The sequence below is a fragment of the Hydra vulgaris genome, chromosome 03, assembly GCF_038396675.1.
Source record: "Hydra vulgaris chromosome 03, alternate assembly HydraT2T_AEP".
NCBI classification, from domain to species: Eukaryota; Metazoa; Cnidaria; class Hydrozoa; order Anthoathecata; family Hydridae; genus Hydra; species Hydra vulgaris.
The window spans coordinates 62,271,300-62,286,096 of NC_088922.1; the positions used below are offsets into that span (position 1 = coordinate 62,271,300).

Genomic DNA, 14,797 nt, shown 5'->3' on the forward strand with positions numbered 1-14,797 from the left:
ATTTGAGGCTCTTCACAAAGTCTGAAAGATGAGAACCTTCAATTATTAAGAACAGATTACTCCAATCCATCAAAAGGTAAAGATCAATGTAATTGTGAGAGTGTGATAGCAAAAAACATCCTAAACAGTCATAAAAGACGAACGCAAGAGAAGACAGAAAACTACTCAATCTAACTTTCTGTCAAGAGATTGATTGTAGTACATCATTTATTGACAGGATTGAGTTTGACATGCATATGCTAGCTGGTATTCTTTAATCTTCAAAAATAAAATTATCTTTACAACTGCATTTGCCGATATAAATAGGCATACTATATCTGATGTTACTGTTAGATTTTTAGATTAGCACTTTTAGATTTTTTTTTTGATGCTCAAAGTTCCTTGCTGTGTAAATGCTTCATAGAAGTTGAACTGACGAGTAGGAAAATGAGTCCAGACCAGGTGGAAAAGTTACTTCGTAAAGGTTTTGATTCCCACCAATATCTTACATCGCAGCAGATTAAATATTTGCTTTCAAGATAAGCCAAAATCTATAAAGAAGGATTATTAAAAGAATCTAAAGAAAGATCAATCAATCACCCAATTAAATCAATCAGCCAATCAAATCAATCAGCCAATTGACGAAGAAGAACTAGTTAACAGAAACAATTATAATAACGATGATGGTAAAAATGTTAATAATTATAATTAAGATAATGAAAATGAATTTGGAATGGCAATACAAGAACAGGTGAATGTTGTAATATTATAAATAGTAATATAATTATTATAACAGTATTTAAAACATAATACTGACATAGATAGTTAAATAGCGAAAACAGAGCTCTCTCTGATTTTAATATATATTTTAATACGCTTTTTTTTAGTATCAGTGATTTATTTCTATTATCAATGCTTTTATATTAACAGTGCACAGTCACAATGGTAAATTTGATAATTTTTTGTCCTCTGGAATGGAGGACAACAAACAAATAATTTACTTGTTTTTTTGAGTTTAAACGTAGTTTTAATCAAATGTAGTTATTCAATTTCATAATTTTGTTCAGAATAATGAGAATAGTGTAAGTGTTTCGTCCATGGAATATGTAGCAGCATGTGACAAAAACTGTTTCAAATGGCCAGCTACCGAGCAAATCCTTGACTACATGGAAGATGAAATTTTATGTCAAACTCCGCCACCTTTTCAATTAAACCCAACATCATATTTCACTGTACCTGCTAGCGGTTTTGATAGAATTAAAAAACGGTAACAGAAAATATTTTTCGAACTGCATATAAAGTTGCAAAAATAAATCAGTCCATTAACGGAGTTGAAACTATACTAATCTCCATTCTAAAAAGCGAAGAAACTAGTTAATTTATTTGCTAATTTCTGCTTTATTTTAGACTTTTTTTTATAGAAAAGAACAAGAACAAAAAAAAAACAAAAAAAAAACTTTATATTAGAAATAAGTTAAAAAGTGATCCATTATTAGAATTTTAATTCTTGAAGGGATTGTTCATTGAAGTCTTTTAAAAATGTGGCTGCTTGATATGACCAAGGCTGGAGATCATTTTAACTCTTCAAAATGCTCTTTTTAGAATACAATTGATAATGGGAAGGAATTGCTTGCAACCATCCTAGTGCTGATATATTCTTCTTACTTGCCATGAACTTGTAAAACAGGAAAATTTCATCATGAAATTGTGTATCTAAGTCTGAAGGATTATTACGACACAAGGATTTGTTCCTCCACCGTTCCTGTCATTGTTGCAGCAGCTACAATGATAGAAACGGTCATAGTCGGAAAACTAGTTAGAAAATCAAACTTCTTTTTTACAAACTCCTAAACAAAAAACCTTTCTTTCAAGCACATTTTCGACATGTCTCTGATAATGAAAATGTGTTTAATTCCACATTCGTCACTGCTGTTTAAAGCTACTTCACTCTTTTCTCTATTCTCACCAACTCAAACTGAAAAAAAATGTGCATTTAATTTTTTGTATTTTAATGCTTGTATTGCTTTGAAATACTGCTAAGAATAGCTTGATAATGCTTCAGTTATGCTCTTTACTTTTAAAATTTAAATTAAGCTCATAACAGCCTTTTTATCAGTTAAAAAAAATAAAGTACGTAAATTATATTAAAAGGTTAAAAGAAAAAATATGCATATGACAAAAAACGAACCGGAGACTGTAAAGCCAATTAATCACAAAAATTAGTTTTTTTGTTTTATTATTTTGATTAACATGCGTAGGCACGCATCAAACTGCAACTGCGTCCATGCGCCCGGCATTGGCTATGACTACAGTATATCAATGCCTCATGACAACACTATTAAATGCCTAAATGTTAAATGTTTTAATTAAATAGTTAAATTAAAAAGTTAAATTAAATAGTTACTTAAATAGCAGAATTTTTTTTGACAGTATGGGATGAGTTGTCTAAGTTAACGGCAACTATTTAGTTGTTGACCTAATGCGCGTGCGTTATTTATTAAACTAATTTTTGTTCTCATGCTTATTTCATTTACATAATTCTTTCATATATAATTTCATATGCAGTATTTCTTGATTGATTGATTTTGGACCTATTTTTGATTGATAAAATCTAAGGATAGGAAGAATAAGCTCCATGTATTTGAAAAGTTAAAAAATATACTTCTAATAAATATTATGAAAATGCACCAGGGAAGAGAGTATAAAGCGTAAGTTGAACTTTATTTTTTTTTTAATTTTAATTTCAATCAAAAATTTTATGCTAACTTTGTAATTTATATTATTGTAAACTTATAATTTATATTAAAGTTTTATCCTAATATTTAAAATATTTCTCAGTTTTCCTGGAAAATTCTGGAAAAGCTTTCAATAGGAATTCTTACTTGTGATTATTTTCATAAAAAATTGCTCACAAACTGTAAGTATGTACCCTCATAAAAATTTTAGCATTAAAAAAAAAGACTAAACCAATTCCATTAAAGTATTAAAAAAAAAAGACTAAACCAATTCCATTAAATATATGTATTATTAAATGATTTATTTTGATACTAAATTTATAATCCTAGGTCAACTAAAAGTGTAGATATATACAATTCTTAAGGTAAGGAAAATACAGTTGATGTTTTAAAAAAGATACAGAAAAAATTGGTTTCAAAAAGAGGACTTTACACAATAGCGTATAAAATATACAAGATATTCTTTCACCTATATAATAAAAAAGGTTCTTTTAATAACTTTATGTTAATTAAAAAAATGTGAAAAGATAAAAACTGCATAGAATTGAAATTGTCTTTTACAAATGTTTGGAACAATAAGTAATACTCAACAGTTTAAAAAATTTTTAAAAAGGTGCATATATAAATAATTACAAGTAAGCTGTTAAACTTTTACATGCAAAACAATGCAGAAACAACTGTTAACAAGACAAAAATAATAATAAAAAGTTTGTAATAATTAATAATTACAAAATTATATATACAAGATATTTACTTTAAGAAGATTTTTTGAGGATTGTCACTGCAACCCCATCAGTTCCTTTGTTTGGTTTTACTTTTATCTTGCTATCTATTGTTCTAAGAGCTAATTATGCCTCTAAAACAATATTATCTAACGAATGAACATTGCAATTAATTAAATATTAATCTCCTCCTGAAGCATATCTCTGACACTACTATTAGCAGGCGGTTTGTCAGACAGACAGCTTTTAGTTTTCTGAGCAAATATGTTCAATACCTCATTTCCTGCCATTTTTTTGAAATCTAAAAATTTATTTGTAATTTCTTAAATATAGTTTTTCAAATGCTCTGACTATATTAGTGGCATAGTCAAATCCTATGCTCTTAGCAAGTATAGAAGTTGATAAAGGATAAAATTATGCTGTAGAGCATAAATGCTAATATAAAGTTCCTTCACATTGTTGTCTAAAATGTTGATTGCATCAAACATCAATGTTGCACATTTGCAATGAAAAAGTGAACCAATGCAACACCTGGTTGCAACATCTGACCTAAAAGCCATTTTATTCACTTTAGGTGAATATGGTGCTTTCTGTGTCGTGTAATTTTTAATTGTTATGAGATTGAGGCTTATGTATTTTTAATATTTTATTTTCTATAAATTTATTGAAAATTACTGTCTTGCAAGTATTAATTTTCAGTAATACTAGCAAGACAATATTTTAATTAGTAATACTTGTCTTTTCGCAAGTAAACTATGTAGTGCATCTTTTTTTAAACTGCATAAATTGCATTTTATTCTCTCTGCTAAGGGTGAAGAAACAATATTCAAAGTAGGAGAGATTGCCAGAGTAGAAGACAATGCTGGAACAGGATAAAAAGGGTTGTTTTTTTTGTGATTGACCTCCATTTGCCAGTATGTTCATTTGCCTAACTTTTTTGCCTTCTTACTTAGATGGCGTCTAAAAAATACTAACAATAGCAGCCATGATCTGGTAGGGCTTTCTTTAAGGATTTTTATGGTTTATGAGAGAATTTTTGTTATTTCATAATTTTAAACCAGATGAAATTAATTCTACAATATGCAGTTCTTTTATTTTCAAATAAGATTTGTCATTTTTAGAAAAAATCTTTTAAAAGTTATTTCAAATATCCATTGTTATTTATGAAATAAAAGATTTATAAATAATCTATATTAACAAGTTAGTTTCATTTGTTAGCATTTCTTATTCTAATTCACTCCTGACAAGGCTGCAAGCAACCACTATTAAGTTGGGAGTTACTAGGAAAATAAAGAATAGAGGTATAGAGAAAGGAAATGGTTGACAAAAGACTTATAGTTTTAGTTTGTATGAGTCAGGAAAGCATGAAGGTGGAAGAGAGTTGTGAGTTTTAGTTAATAGAATTAGAGACAATAACTCCTTTGAGATGCAGCCTTATTACGATGGGAAAGAAGCTCAAGCTTTGCAGATAGAGCAGGTCCAGCTATGTTTATAATGGGTTTTTAGGCCTTGTTTAGAAAAGAAAGAGCATCATTAGAAGAACCAGCCCAAATATGATAGCAGTTCTCAATACAGAAATAAAAAATTTGTAGAGGTAGAGAATAAAATCTGGAGTAAGAAAATGGCAAGCACAATAAAGAAATGCAACCTTAACGCATGCTAAGTTAGCAATTAATTGTATATATAGTTTTGATGTAAGATCAGTATTAAATAATATTCTAAGAAGATATAAAGAAGAAGGTAGCCATTCATTAATATAGCAGCCCTCAGAATTAGGGTTGGCATTCAGCAATTCCGACCTAAAAGTGTTTGAGGTCGGCAAAAAATCGCTGACCTTGTTTCTATGTTTTATGGTAACCCCTTTGTATCAAATATTTATTGCTGAGCTATAACAGTTTGAGGGCAATTTATTGCCGACCTCATTTTTTCTAATTCTGAGGGGTGATATAGGAATGTTGGCCGTATTGCGATAGTTGTTTGCAGTAAATAACTGAGTTTAGTTGGAGTTAAAATTTACAAGCCACTGTGAGCCCCAATCTATTACAGAAGTAAGATCAGATCAAAAATCATGGTCCTGTTCTAAATGATTAAAAAGAAAAGACTTTTTGTCAAGACAGGAGTATAAAGTTGAGTCATCAGCAAAAAGAGCTACTTTAGACATATGATTATTAGGATAATCATTAATGTAGATAAGAAACAAAACAGGCCCAAGGATAGAACTTTGTGTTCCCCACAAAAGTTACTGAAAATGAAGAAGAGTGTTTGCCTTCAAGTATGACTACAATAAAGTTGTTAGAAAGAAACGATTTTGATAATCTCAAAAAAATTCCCAGATACACCATATGAAGCAAGCTTATAAAGGTGACCAGCATGATAAACTTTGTTGAAAGCTTTAGATATGTCAAGAGCAATAGCCCTATTTAAAATGATATGAATCTTATGTGAAAATTACCTATTTTTAACAGGTTTATTTACTCTTTAATTTCTTACAACTTTTTTATAATAATAGCTTACCTAATTTTAACCTTTACTTTAAACAAAATAATGTAATAAAATTTAACAGTAAATTGTTTTGATAACTTATTAAAACATTTTCTTTTATGTGTATAGCATATAGGGGAGAGTTGACTTAAATGGAACAGCACCTTAAGTGGAACACTTGCATTTATTTTGGAAAAAAAAAAGAATTATGGTTATATTTTGCATTTTTCTAGTAAATTGTCTTACTTTCTCCGTTTCGAAAGTTGTCTTTCAAAAAATGCATATGGGTAAACTATACTGCAATAGGTTATACAGTTTTTTGTATTTAATCTGATGGGATTTAAAATACAAATAACAGTATAAGATTAGCTTATAAGTTGTTGCAAGAATTTTAGTGATATAACAAAATAGTCCAAAGTTTCCTTGGTTAGATTATAAAGTTTTCCTTACTTAATCAGTGATAAAATCAAAGGGTTGAAGGTTTAACCATAAACCTCAAAAATAATATGTTATTTATTATCTTTTAATCAATCAAATAAAAAAGCATCATGATAGTTTAAACTTTTATACAAGTTTTTGTTTGTAGAATTTCAGTTTGCCAGGATAATAATAATCCTATTATAAGTTTTGAATAAACTGTTTCAATTGTAACCACATAGATAAAAATAATTTTTATTGATTTTCATTGATTTTACTGTGTATTTTTTTAAAAGAAACAACCTGCTCCAATTAAGGAATCAAAGTGTTCCAATTTAGGAAACTGGTTGCCTTGATTGGAACAAAATGGTACCTTTGCAAAACAAGTTTATTTCCAAAAACAGTGCAATTAATCAAGTCAAATTATGATTAAAAGTATAATAGGGTTTGTATTAATCAAATCTTAGATATTTTCATAGTTAGGTCATCTTCGGTTAATAAATATTTATTCCTTAAGTGTTCCTATTATAGTAACTCTCCTTTATTGAAAAAACAAAAATCTGTCAAAATCTAAAACAAATGCTAATCAATATAGCTAACTATTAGGTGTAATCAACTTGTTTTTAAATATTGACTTAAAAAATTTTTTATAAAGACTTAGAGTTAGACCTACCAAACTTAGTTATATTGAGATATTTAGTTTTGTTCACTTTTTAAAAATAAATTTGCATCTTATTATACTGTTTCATTAATTTCTGAAGCATATTTTCTAGTTATATCAAATAAACTTTTTAGTTTGATTTTGGAATTGATATGTTATTTTATATCAGAGTTTATGAGATGTGTTGTTCAATGCATTTAAAAGCCATTTTGTTTTTAATAATATTTTTCTTATCAACAATCTTGTCTTGTTACAAAAAAATCATTTGCTTTATATAGCATTGAAAAGTACAACTTGTGACTCTTGTCAATTAATGATCGTTATACAAAACGTTATGATAATAAAAAATGCAACTACATACTAAAATTCATTCTCGTGTTACTTGGCATTTAATTAAGCCTCATCCTTTTACTTTGATTGTTCCTAAGTGCTCCAAAAGTTCTTACTAGTCTAGTTTTCCTCAAACATCAGTCCTTTGGAATTTGCTCCCTTTATCTTGTTTTCCTGATTCATATAATTTGCAATCTTTCAAGTCATCTGTTAATTGTTAGGTTGCTTTATAAACTTCATCTTTTCTTTTCCAGTAACTTCCAACTAATAGTGGTTGCTTGCAGTCTTGTTGGAAATATAGATGTTGAAAAAGTATATATTAATAATATTATTATTATATATTATTTTCCAAAAAAAAGTTGTAAAACATATGCTAAAGGCAAATAAGCTATAGCTAATTGCTATGGATATTTTGACTGCACAAGTATTATATGTTATAAAATTTATTATTTTTATTATTATTATGTTATTGTTGTTTGGTATTATAAAATTATATTATCGTAGTTGTAAAAAAAAACTTGTATATGAGAATAAATTATATAAAAGTAATATGCTACCAATTGTAAATTAATTTAAAAATAAAATGATATTTTTTAAGTAGGTATTTTTTTATGTGTATATAATAAAATCTAATTAATGCAAAAGTACAAAAATGTTTATTTAAAAAACATAAATATAAAGTCAGGAGTTAATTCCTGGTGCTATATTCAAAATCCATACCCTAAGGTAATTTTTTAATATGTTAAACAAAAGGAGACAAACTATAATTGGAATATTAATTACAAAATTGGAAAATAAATAACAAAAAAGGAAATGATAAATTACAATTTTTGTAGAAACTCCACTATTTTTACTCCCGGCACACCTAGCAATATCTCACTGATGATAGCTTGTTGAAACCCTACAATCAGTATCATAAACGCCACATTTATTGTTATCCCTTGGGGAAAAAAAAAATCCTTTGTTGTGTGTATTGAGCACATATTGATGTTATTATATGCTGAGTTACATAGTTTTTACTTTTTTTTAAACATTTTTTTTTTGTCGTGACGGTTGTAACTAAAAATCCAATGCTTAAAAACAACAAATATAATAACACAATCAATGACGTAAGAAAAAAAGTATAAATAATTGTTAATAACTAAGTATATAATGTTTAAAAAGTGAAATATAACATTATCAAAGTTTTCAATTACGGATATACGGTACAATTTTTAATACTACACAACAGGGCTGTAAATAAGCGTCAAAACATGTTTATACGACCCTTACAACTTTAAAACCATGCTATGGTATAATAAAATGATTTTTTTTTAATAATTTTTTGCTTAAAAGTATATTAAAATAGTTAAAAAAGAGTTTTGGAGATTAGTATGTGTTTTCATAACTTGTGTAATGTGTGTGTGTATATTTTATTTTAAATAAAAGATATATAACACACTTGAGTTTTTTTTTTTTTTTTTAATTATTTTTGTATCGTTCTTTACTTTATTTATTAAAAGTTTATTACTTTATCAGCAACTTTGTTGTGAAAGCTTACTTTTCCAAACACCATTTATGAAAATTATATCGCTGCATTTACCGCTTATTAAAAAGTAGTTGCTGCCCTTTAACTTGCTTTATAAAAAAAAATTTAACATACTTTTTAAATGCAGCCTCAGAACACATTTACGAGGAATTTAATTTTTAGTAAAAAAAAATGTTAAAAAAGAAAAGCCGAAAAATTAATTGCAATGAAAATAAGCTAATTTTTTTTAAGAATGAATAAAATTTTTATAAAATTAAAACAATATTTTTATATTAATATTTATATATATTATGTTATATTTTTATATTAATATTTATATTAGTAATATTTTAAAATAAATTTAACAGTTAAGTTAAACACAACCATTAAATTTAATTTTATTAAACTTAAATTTATTTTTTTAATCAGAATTAAATTATATATTTTTAAATTTATTCTTGTGCTCACAAGATGATAAATAAAAGTTTTTATTTTTCAAGTTTTTTTTTATTTCCATTAAATTAAGCTTATTTATTGATATAGGTTTTGTGTTATATTTAATGTTATTAAATGATTATTATGTTAAGATTCTGTTAAAAGAAATGTTTTGTAATATTTAACCATATAAAAGTATAATTAACAGCATTTAATTTGTAAAACTTTCATCACACATATTCTCTAATTCTTATTTAGTCATGTGAGAATAAATCTGATGAAACCTTTTTTGTAAAACATGTATTACTTGTTTTATTTTTAAAACTTAATGTTCAAAAAAACAACTTATTTTTACTTTACATGATCATCATGTACAAAGAATTGATGTTTGTTATTATCATTTTAAGACCATTTGTATTAGTTTATATTTTTAAAATGTTAGTTATTTTTTAATACTTGTGGCAACATGTATTGCCTTTATTTTGCAACAACGATATATTTTTCAAATGGCATAGTCTTACAGTATCCACATTTACACCATTGTTTAGTGACAACATTTACACTATTGTTTAGTGCCAACATTCAAACGATTTAATTTTGAGGCTTAAGCAATATCAAAGTTCAAATTTCCATATCATTGTCAGCTCTTTCATATATTTTTTTATCCATACAGGTTTTCTTTGTATTTTTTAAGAGGTTTTAATTAATATGGAGTTGCCAATATTATACTAATTTAGTAATCCAAATCCAAATGCAAAATATAACAAGATTACCTTTATATCCATATGCAAATTATCAAAGTTTATCAAATTGAACTAAATTGACATAATTATCAATACTTTCTAATTAAAAATTAAAAAATGCAACAAGTATCTCTAATAAATGTTGTCGCTTACCAAAAATTAATTATTAATTAAAAGTGTAAGAATTGATAAATAGTGCTTCAAAAATTCTTTTTAGCCTAGTTTTTTTCCTCAAACATCAGTTCTTTGGAATTCCCTTTATCTTGTTTTTCTGATTCATATAATTTGCAATCTTTTAAGTCATCTGTTAATCATTATATTGCTTTATAAACTTTTTTATAATTTTTTTTTTTTATAATTCACCTCCCCAAGGCCGAGAAGGCCACTACAGATGAAGAGGCTACTTGTGGTTATAACCCTCTCTCAACTCTTTAACTCCGAAACACGAACCTTGACGAACAAGGCTGCTGCGCGGAGAAACAAGTTGAGAACTAAAATATTGAGCAATAAATGGCCTATTAAGAACTAAAATATTGCAGCAATAAATGGCCTAGAAAAAAAGCCCATATTGTTTACATAAAAATAAAAAAGGTTTAGAATATATAATAAAATGATCAACATTTTTTTTTATATATTTATTATATTTAGGAAAGTACCATAAAAATCTTAACTTTGTTCGGCTCTTGCACTTTATAAAAAAACATTCTTATATTTTGCATTCTTTGAAAATTATAGGAAAGTCATATGATTGATAAGAAATGCTTGTTTTAAAAACAAAAAGCATATACATAATGCATATAAACTTATAAATATATCAAAAATATATACAATTATCCTGACAATCCTTATATCATTTAAATTATTTTATATTTTTAAATTTTGTACAAATATGTTTTGGGATTTAGGGAAAAATAATACAAATAAAAGTGATTTGCTGATTAAAAAAAAATCCTATAATGACCTCATTTTTTATAATTACTCTTAAGAATTAAACACGCTTGAATAAATTAACAAGCCTGTAAATTGCATCAAAAAAAGCATATTTATTTTAAAGATTTAAAATTCTGACTCAAATAGAGGAGGCAAACATTGTATAAAACTACAAAGTTAGTTTTTCTTTGTGTATGTTTATTATTTTTAAGCATTCTCTTTAATATGAATACAACTTGTTTCAGCGCTAAGTTGATTCTTTTAAATATAAATAAGCAATCAGTAATACTATCTAATTTATAAGCAAAATCATTATTTATATGTTTTTTTAGATATGACAAGAGAGATGCATATAAAAAAAATGAAAATGATTCTTTGGAACGAACAGTTAAAGTTGAAGACAATGGCTTAACTTCTTCCTTACAAAAGGTGTCTAATAGTTATGCTAGTGTTGATGAAGTTGATTCTGCTGGTCAGACTGGTTCTATGCAAAAATTGGATGTAGTAAGACATCCTCAAACCAGTAACGATTTATCCTCTGCAATAACTTCATCTCCTAAAGTATCAGATACAAAAAAAGAAAATATTGAATCTAGCTCAACAGCATATAAAGGAAAGGGGGAAAAAAAGTTTAGTGGCAGGTGTCGTCTTTTTGTAGCTAACTTACACAACAGTACTACTGAAGCAGATCTTCGTCAATTATTCACACCATTTGGTGAAATTGGTGAAGTGTATGTTAACAAAGAAAAAGGATTTGGGTTTATTCGATTGGTAAGAATAATTAAATTTCAGAATTACATTTTTAATTTAATTTAAGTATATATATAGGTTTTTTTTGTTTAGTTAAAAATATTACACATTTATAATTTTTTAACTTATGTTTTATGTTTCAGAATGTATGGTTTATTAAAGTTTGTTGTGTTTTGTTTAATATGCTCTTCAATTTTTGTTATTTCTTTATTTTATGTTATTTATTATTTATGTTATTTCTTTATTATTATTATTACTATTTAATTAGTATTCTTAAGTAGTTAAAGTATTCTTTTCTTTGATAGAACATTAAATGAAAGTTAAGTTTGATTATTTTGAGTCTATACAAGATAATAGTCATAATAACATACTAAAAGCTTTCCTTCAATCAACAAAAAATATGTTTCTATAAGACAAAAGTTTATTTGCTCAATTAGTTCAAAATATGGATAATATTGCACCATAAAATACAAAGTAAATAAAGCTTTATTATTTCAAACATATTAATGAGCTATTAAACTTTTAAACATTAACAAGTTAAGTAATTTTAACCAAAATTTTAACAAGCAAGTTAAAATTATGGTTGTTTAAATACCATTAAAAAATTTATAATTTCCTAATAACGTTTCTTAATGTTTTATAAAAAACACAAGTCAAGTATTTATTTTAACAATACTATACTATTAAGTATCTTGTTTTGTTTTGATTTCTGGATTTTTTTTGTTTGACTTTTGTTTTTTACTAAGAAGATAACTTAGTTGTACAATTCCAAATAAATTTGGTGTCTTAATTAAATGATACCAAAACAATAGCATACTGGTACAGAAGTGTGTGTGTGTGTGTGTGTGTGTGTGTGTGTGTGTGTGTGTGTGTGTGTGTGTGTGTGTGTGTGTGTGTAATAGAATATTTTTATTATAAAAATATGCCTGGTTTAACAGCAGTAAATAGATTTGTGATGTCGAGAAAAATTTGTGGTTCTTGAAAGGTATCAGCATTTCCACCATTAAGACAATCCTTTTACATTTAGAAAATATATTTATGGAAATAGCTTATTGTAAAAAGACCAAAAAGTCATATGCTTCAAATCTGTCACTAATCAAGTATAAATTTCTACATTTCACTAACAGAACGTTTTGTATTAGCCCTACCATATTTATTGTGAAGTCACTTGACCATGATGGATCAGTTACTATGGAGACCATGATAATCCAATTGTAGAAATATGTTTTACCTCTCAAGGTGTCAGGAATAAGTTTTATAAACAATAATTTTTCTAAATGATAATTTTCATTTGCTTGACAAACTCTAACAGCGCTCTAACCAACAGAGCTATCCTGACTTATACAATATTTGTACAATATTGGGAATTCACATTACTATTGTTCCCTCCTCTCTTCCCTTTGCTATGTCCAGCCTGATTTCAGAGTAGCACAGTTGAGCTGCAAAAATATTATTACAATTTATATTTCTATTTCATGTCAGAGGACTATTTAATAATATTAAAATACTTTTCAAAACATTCTAAGCAATCTGTTGCTAATTTCACTAATTGACAATTTAATGAAATAAATTTAAATACGTTTTCACTGTAGATTAACTTATAGTAGTTGAATAACTCTATTTTCTATTATTACTTTTTGATAAATTAAACTTTTTTGATTTAAATATTTTTGTTTTGCAAGTTATCATCTTTTGGTTAAAGCAAAGTTCTAACTGTTACATTAAAATTAAACGAAGAATGTATTTATTGCTTAAACATTATTTTAAGTAATTTTAATTTTAGTAGTTACTGACCTTGCAGCAAAAATCTTGTTAATAATAAATGATGATTTAAAAAGTTAGATAAGACTTTTAGTTTTATCATTACATCTTTTTATTATTATATATTTTATTATTTTGTCAGATCAGGTTATCCTGCTACTGGTAACATGTAACCCAGTACAATCTGCTTCATGTCCTGCTGTCTTGTAGGATACGCCTTTTTAGGCAAAGGCTAGGAGATGCCAACTCCGATTTAAAACACCCCCTGCCTTGGGGCTCTTGGTTGAGTAAAGGCTAGAGATGGTGTCTTGATAAAAATACTCATCTTGGGCAGATGTTAAATGCACCCAGCTACTGTCTTGTAGAAGGCCTCCTAGGCAAAGACTTAAGGGGTAAACAGATTCTATCTGTTGACCAGCCTCGCACCCCTTCTTCATCTATTAGGCTGGCGCAGATGTATTTTTAATACATTGTTTCCAGTTTAGGATGTTGAATGCTGGATCTTCTTGACTCAATGCATGGGTTTGCTTGTGTCACTGTTTATATGACTAGGCAACTCATTCTATTATCTCCTTATGAGGGTACAGCTCTAAAACTCAGTTTTATGGTTCTGAGGCCGGCTGGTAGTCAGGTTTCCCGAACTCTGTGGTAGCTCTCAGAGAGGCTGATTCCATCAACAGCTGAAAAATATCAAAGTATTAACAGTGCCATGTTGCGCATGGATGGTGTCCCTGTTTGTACTTTTGGTGTGCATTGTGGTGGCCACATTTGGAGCCCTTTGTTACGGCTTAGGGTTTATTAGTAGTAATGAGGCAATTGCTTGGGCTATTAAACGGTGTTCTGAGTACTATCTATGCTTTGAGTCAAGTTCTTCGATCTAATTTAAAAATGAATAAAGTACCAAAAACTATAAAACACAAAAAACCATCATCATCACCAAGTTCTCTAAACCTTAACTCTTAAATCATTCACTAATATTCATGGTCTTCGAAGTAACTTTTCTTCTGTTGAGTCTTATCTCTTGCAAAGTTCACCAGACCTACTTGCTCTTTGTGAGACTAATTTGAGTTCGGCTGTCTCATCTTGTGATCTTAGTGTTGATGGTTATCTTCCTCTGATTCGTAAAGACTCCAATAGTCACATGCTTGGCCTGGGCATTTACATTCGTAAGAATTCACCTGTTTGTCGTGAAACTAGGTTTGAATCCACAGACTATTCTTTCATGTGCTTTCGTTTAGCACCACTTGACTCTATTGCCTTTCTCTTTGTTCTATATCGATCTCCTTCATCTCAAGACTGTACACTTTTTGATGTTATTTCTGATCATATTGACCAAGCCCTCTCTC

General features: G+C 27.5%; 1 protein-coding gene across 6 annotated transcripts in view; it reads left to right on the top strand.

Annotated features, from left to right (window-relative positions):
- The first annotated feature begins 2,476 nt into the window (after positions 1-2,476).
- Positions 2,477-14,797, top strand: part of LOC100201833 (non-POU domain-containing octamer-binding protein) — a 43,488-nt gene continuing 31,167 nt past the window's right edge. For all 6 annotated transcript variants that reach the window (XR_010637725.1, XR_010637726.1, XR_010637727.1 and 3 more), the window contains exons 1-2: positions 2,477-2,687; positions 11,273-11,711. Coding sequence is in view for 3 of the 6 variants with exons in the window: in XM_065793933.1 (XP_065650005.1) it covers positions 2,656-2,687; positions 11,273-11,711 (471 nt within the window). In the remaining 3 variants the exon portion in view is untranslated. The remainder of the gene's footprint in view (positions 2,688-11,272; positions 11,712-14,797) is intronic.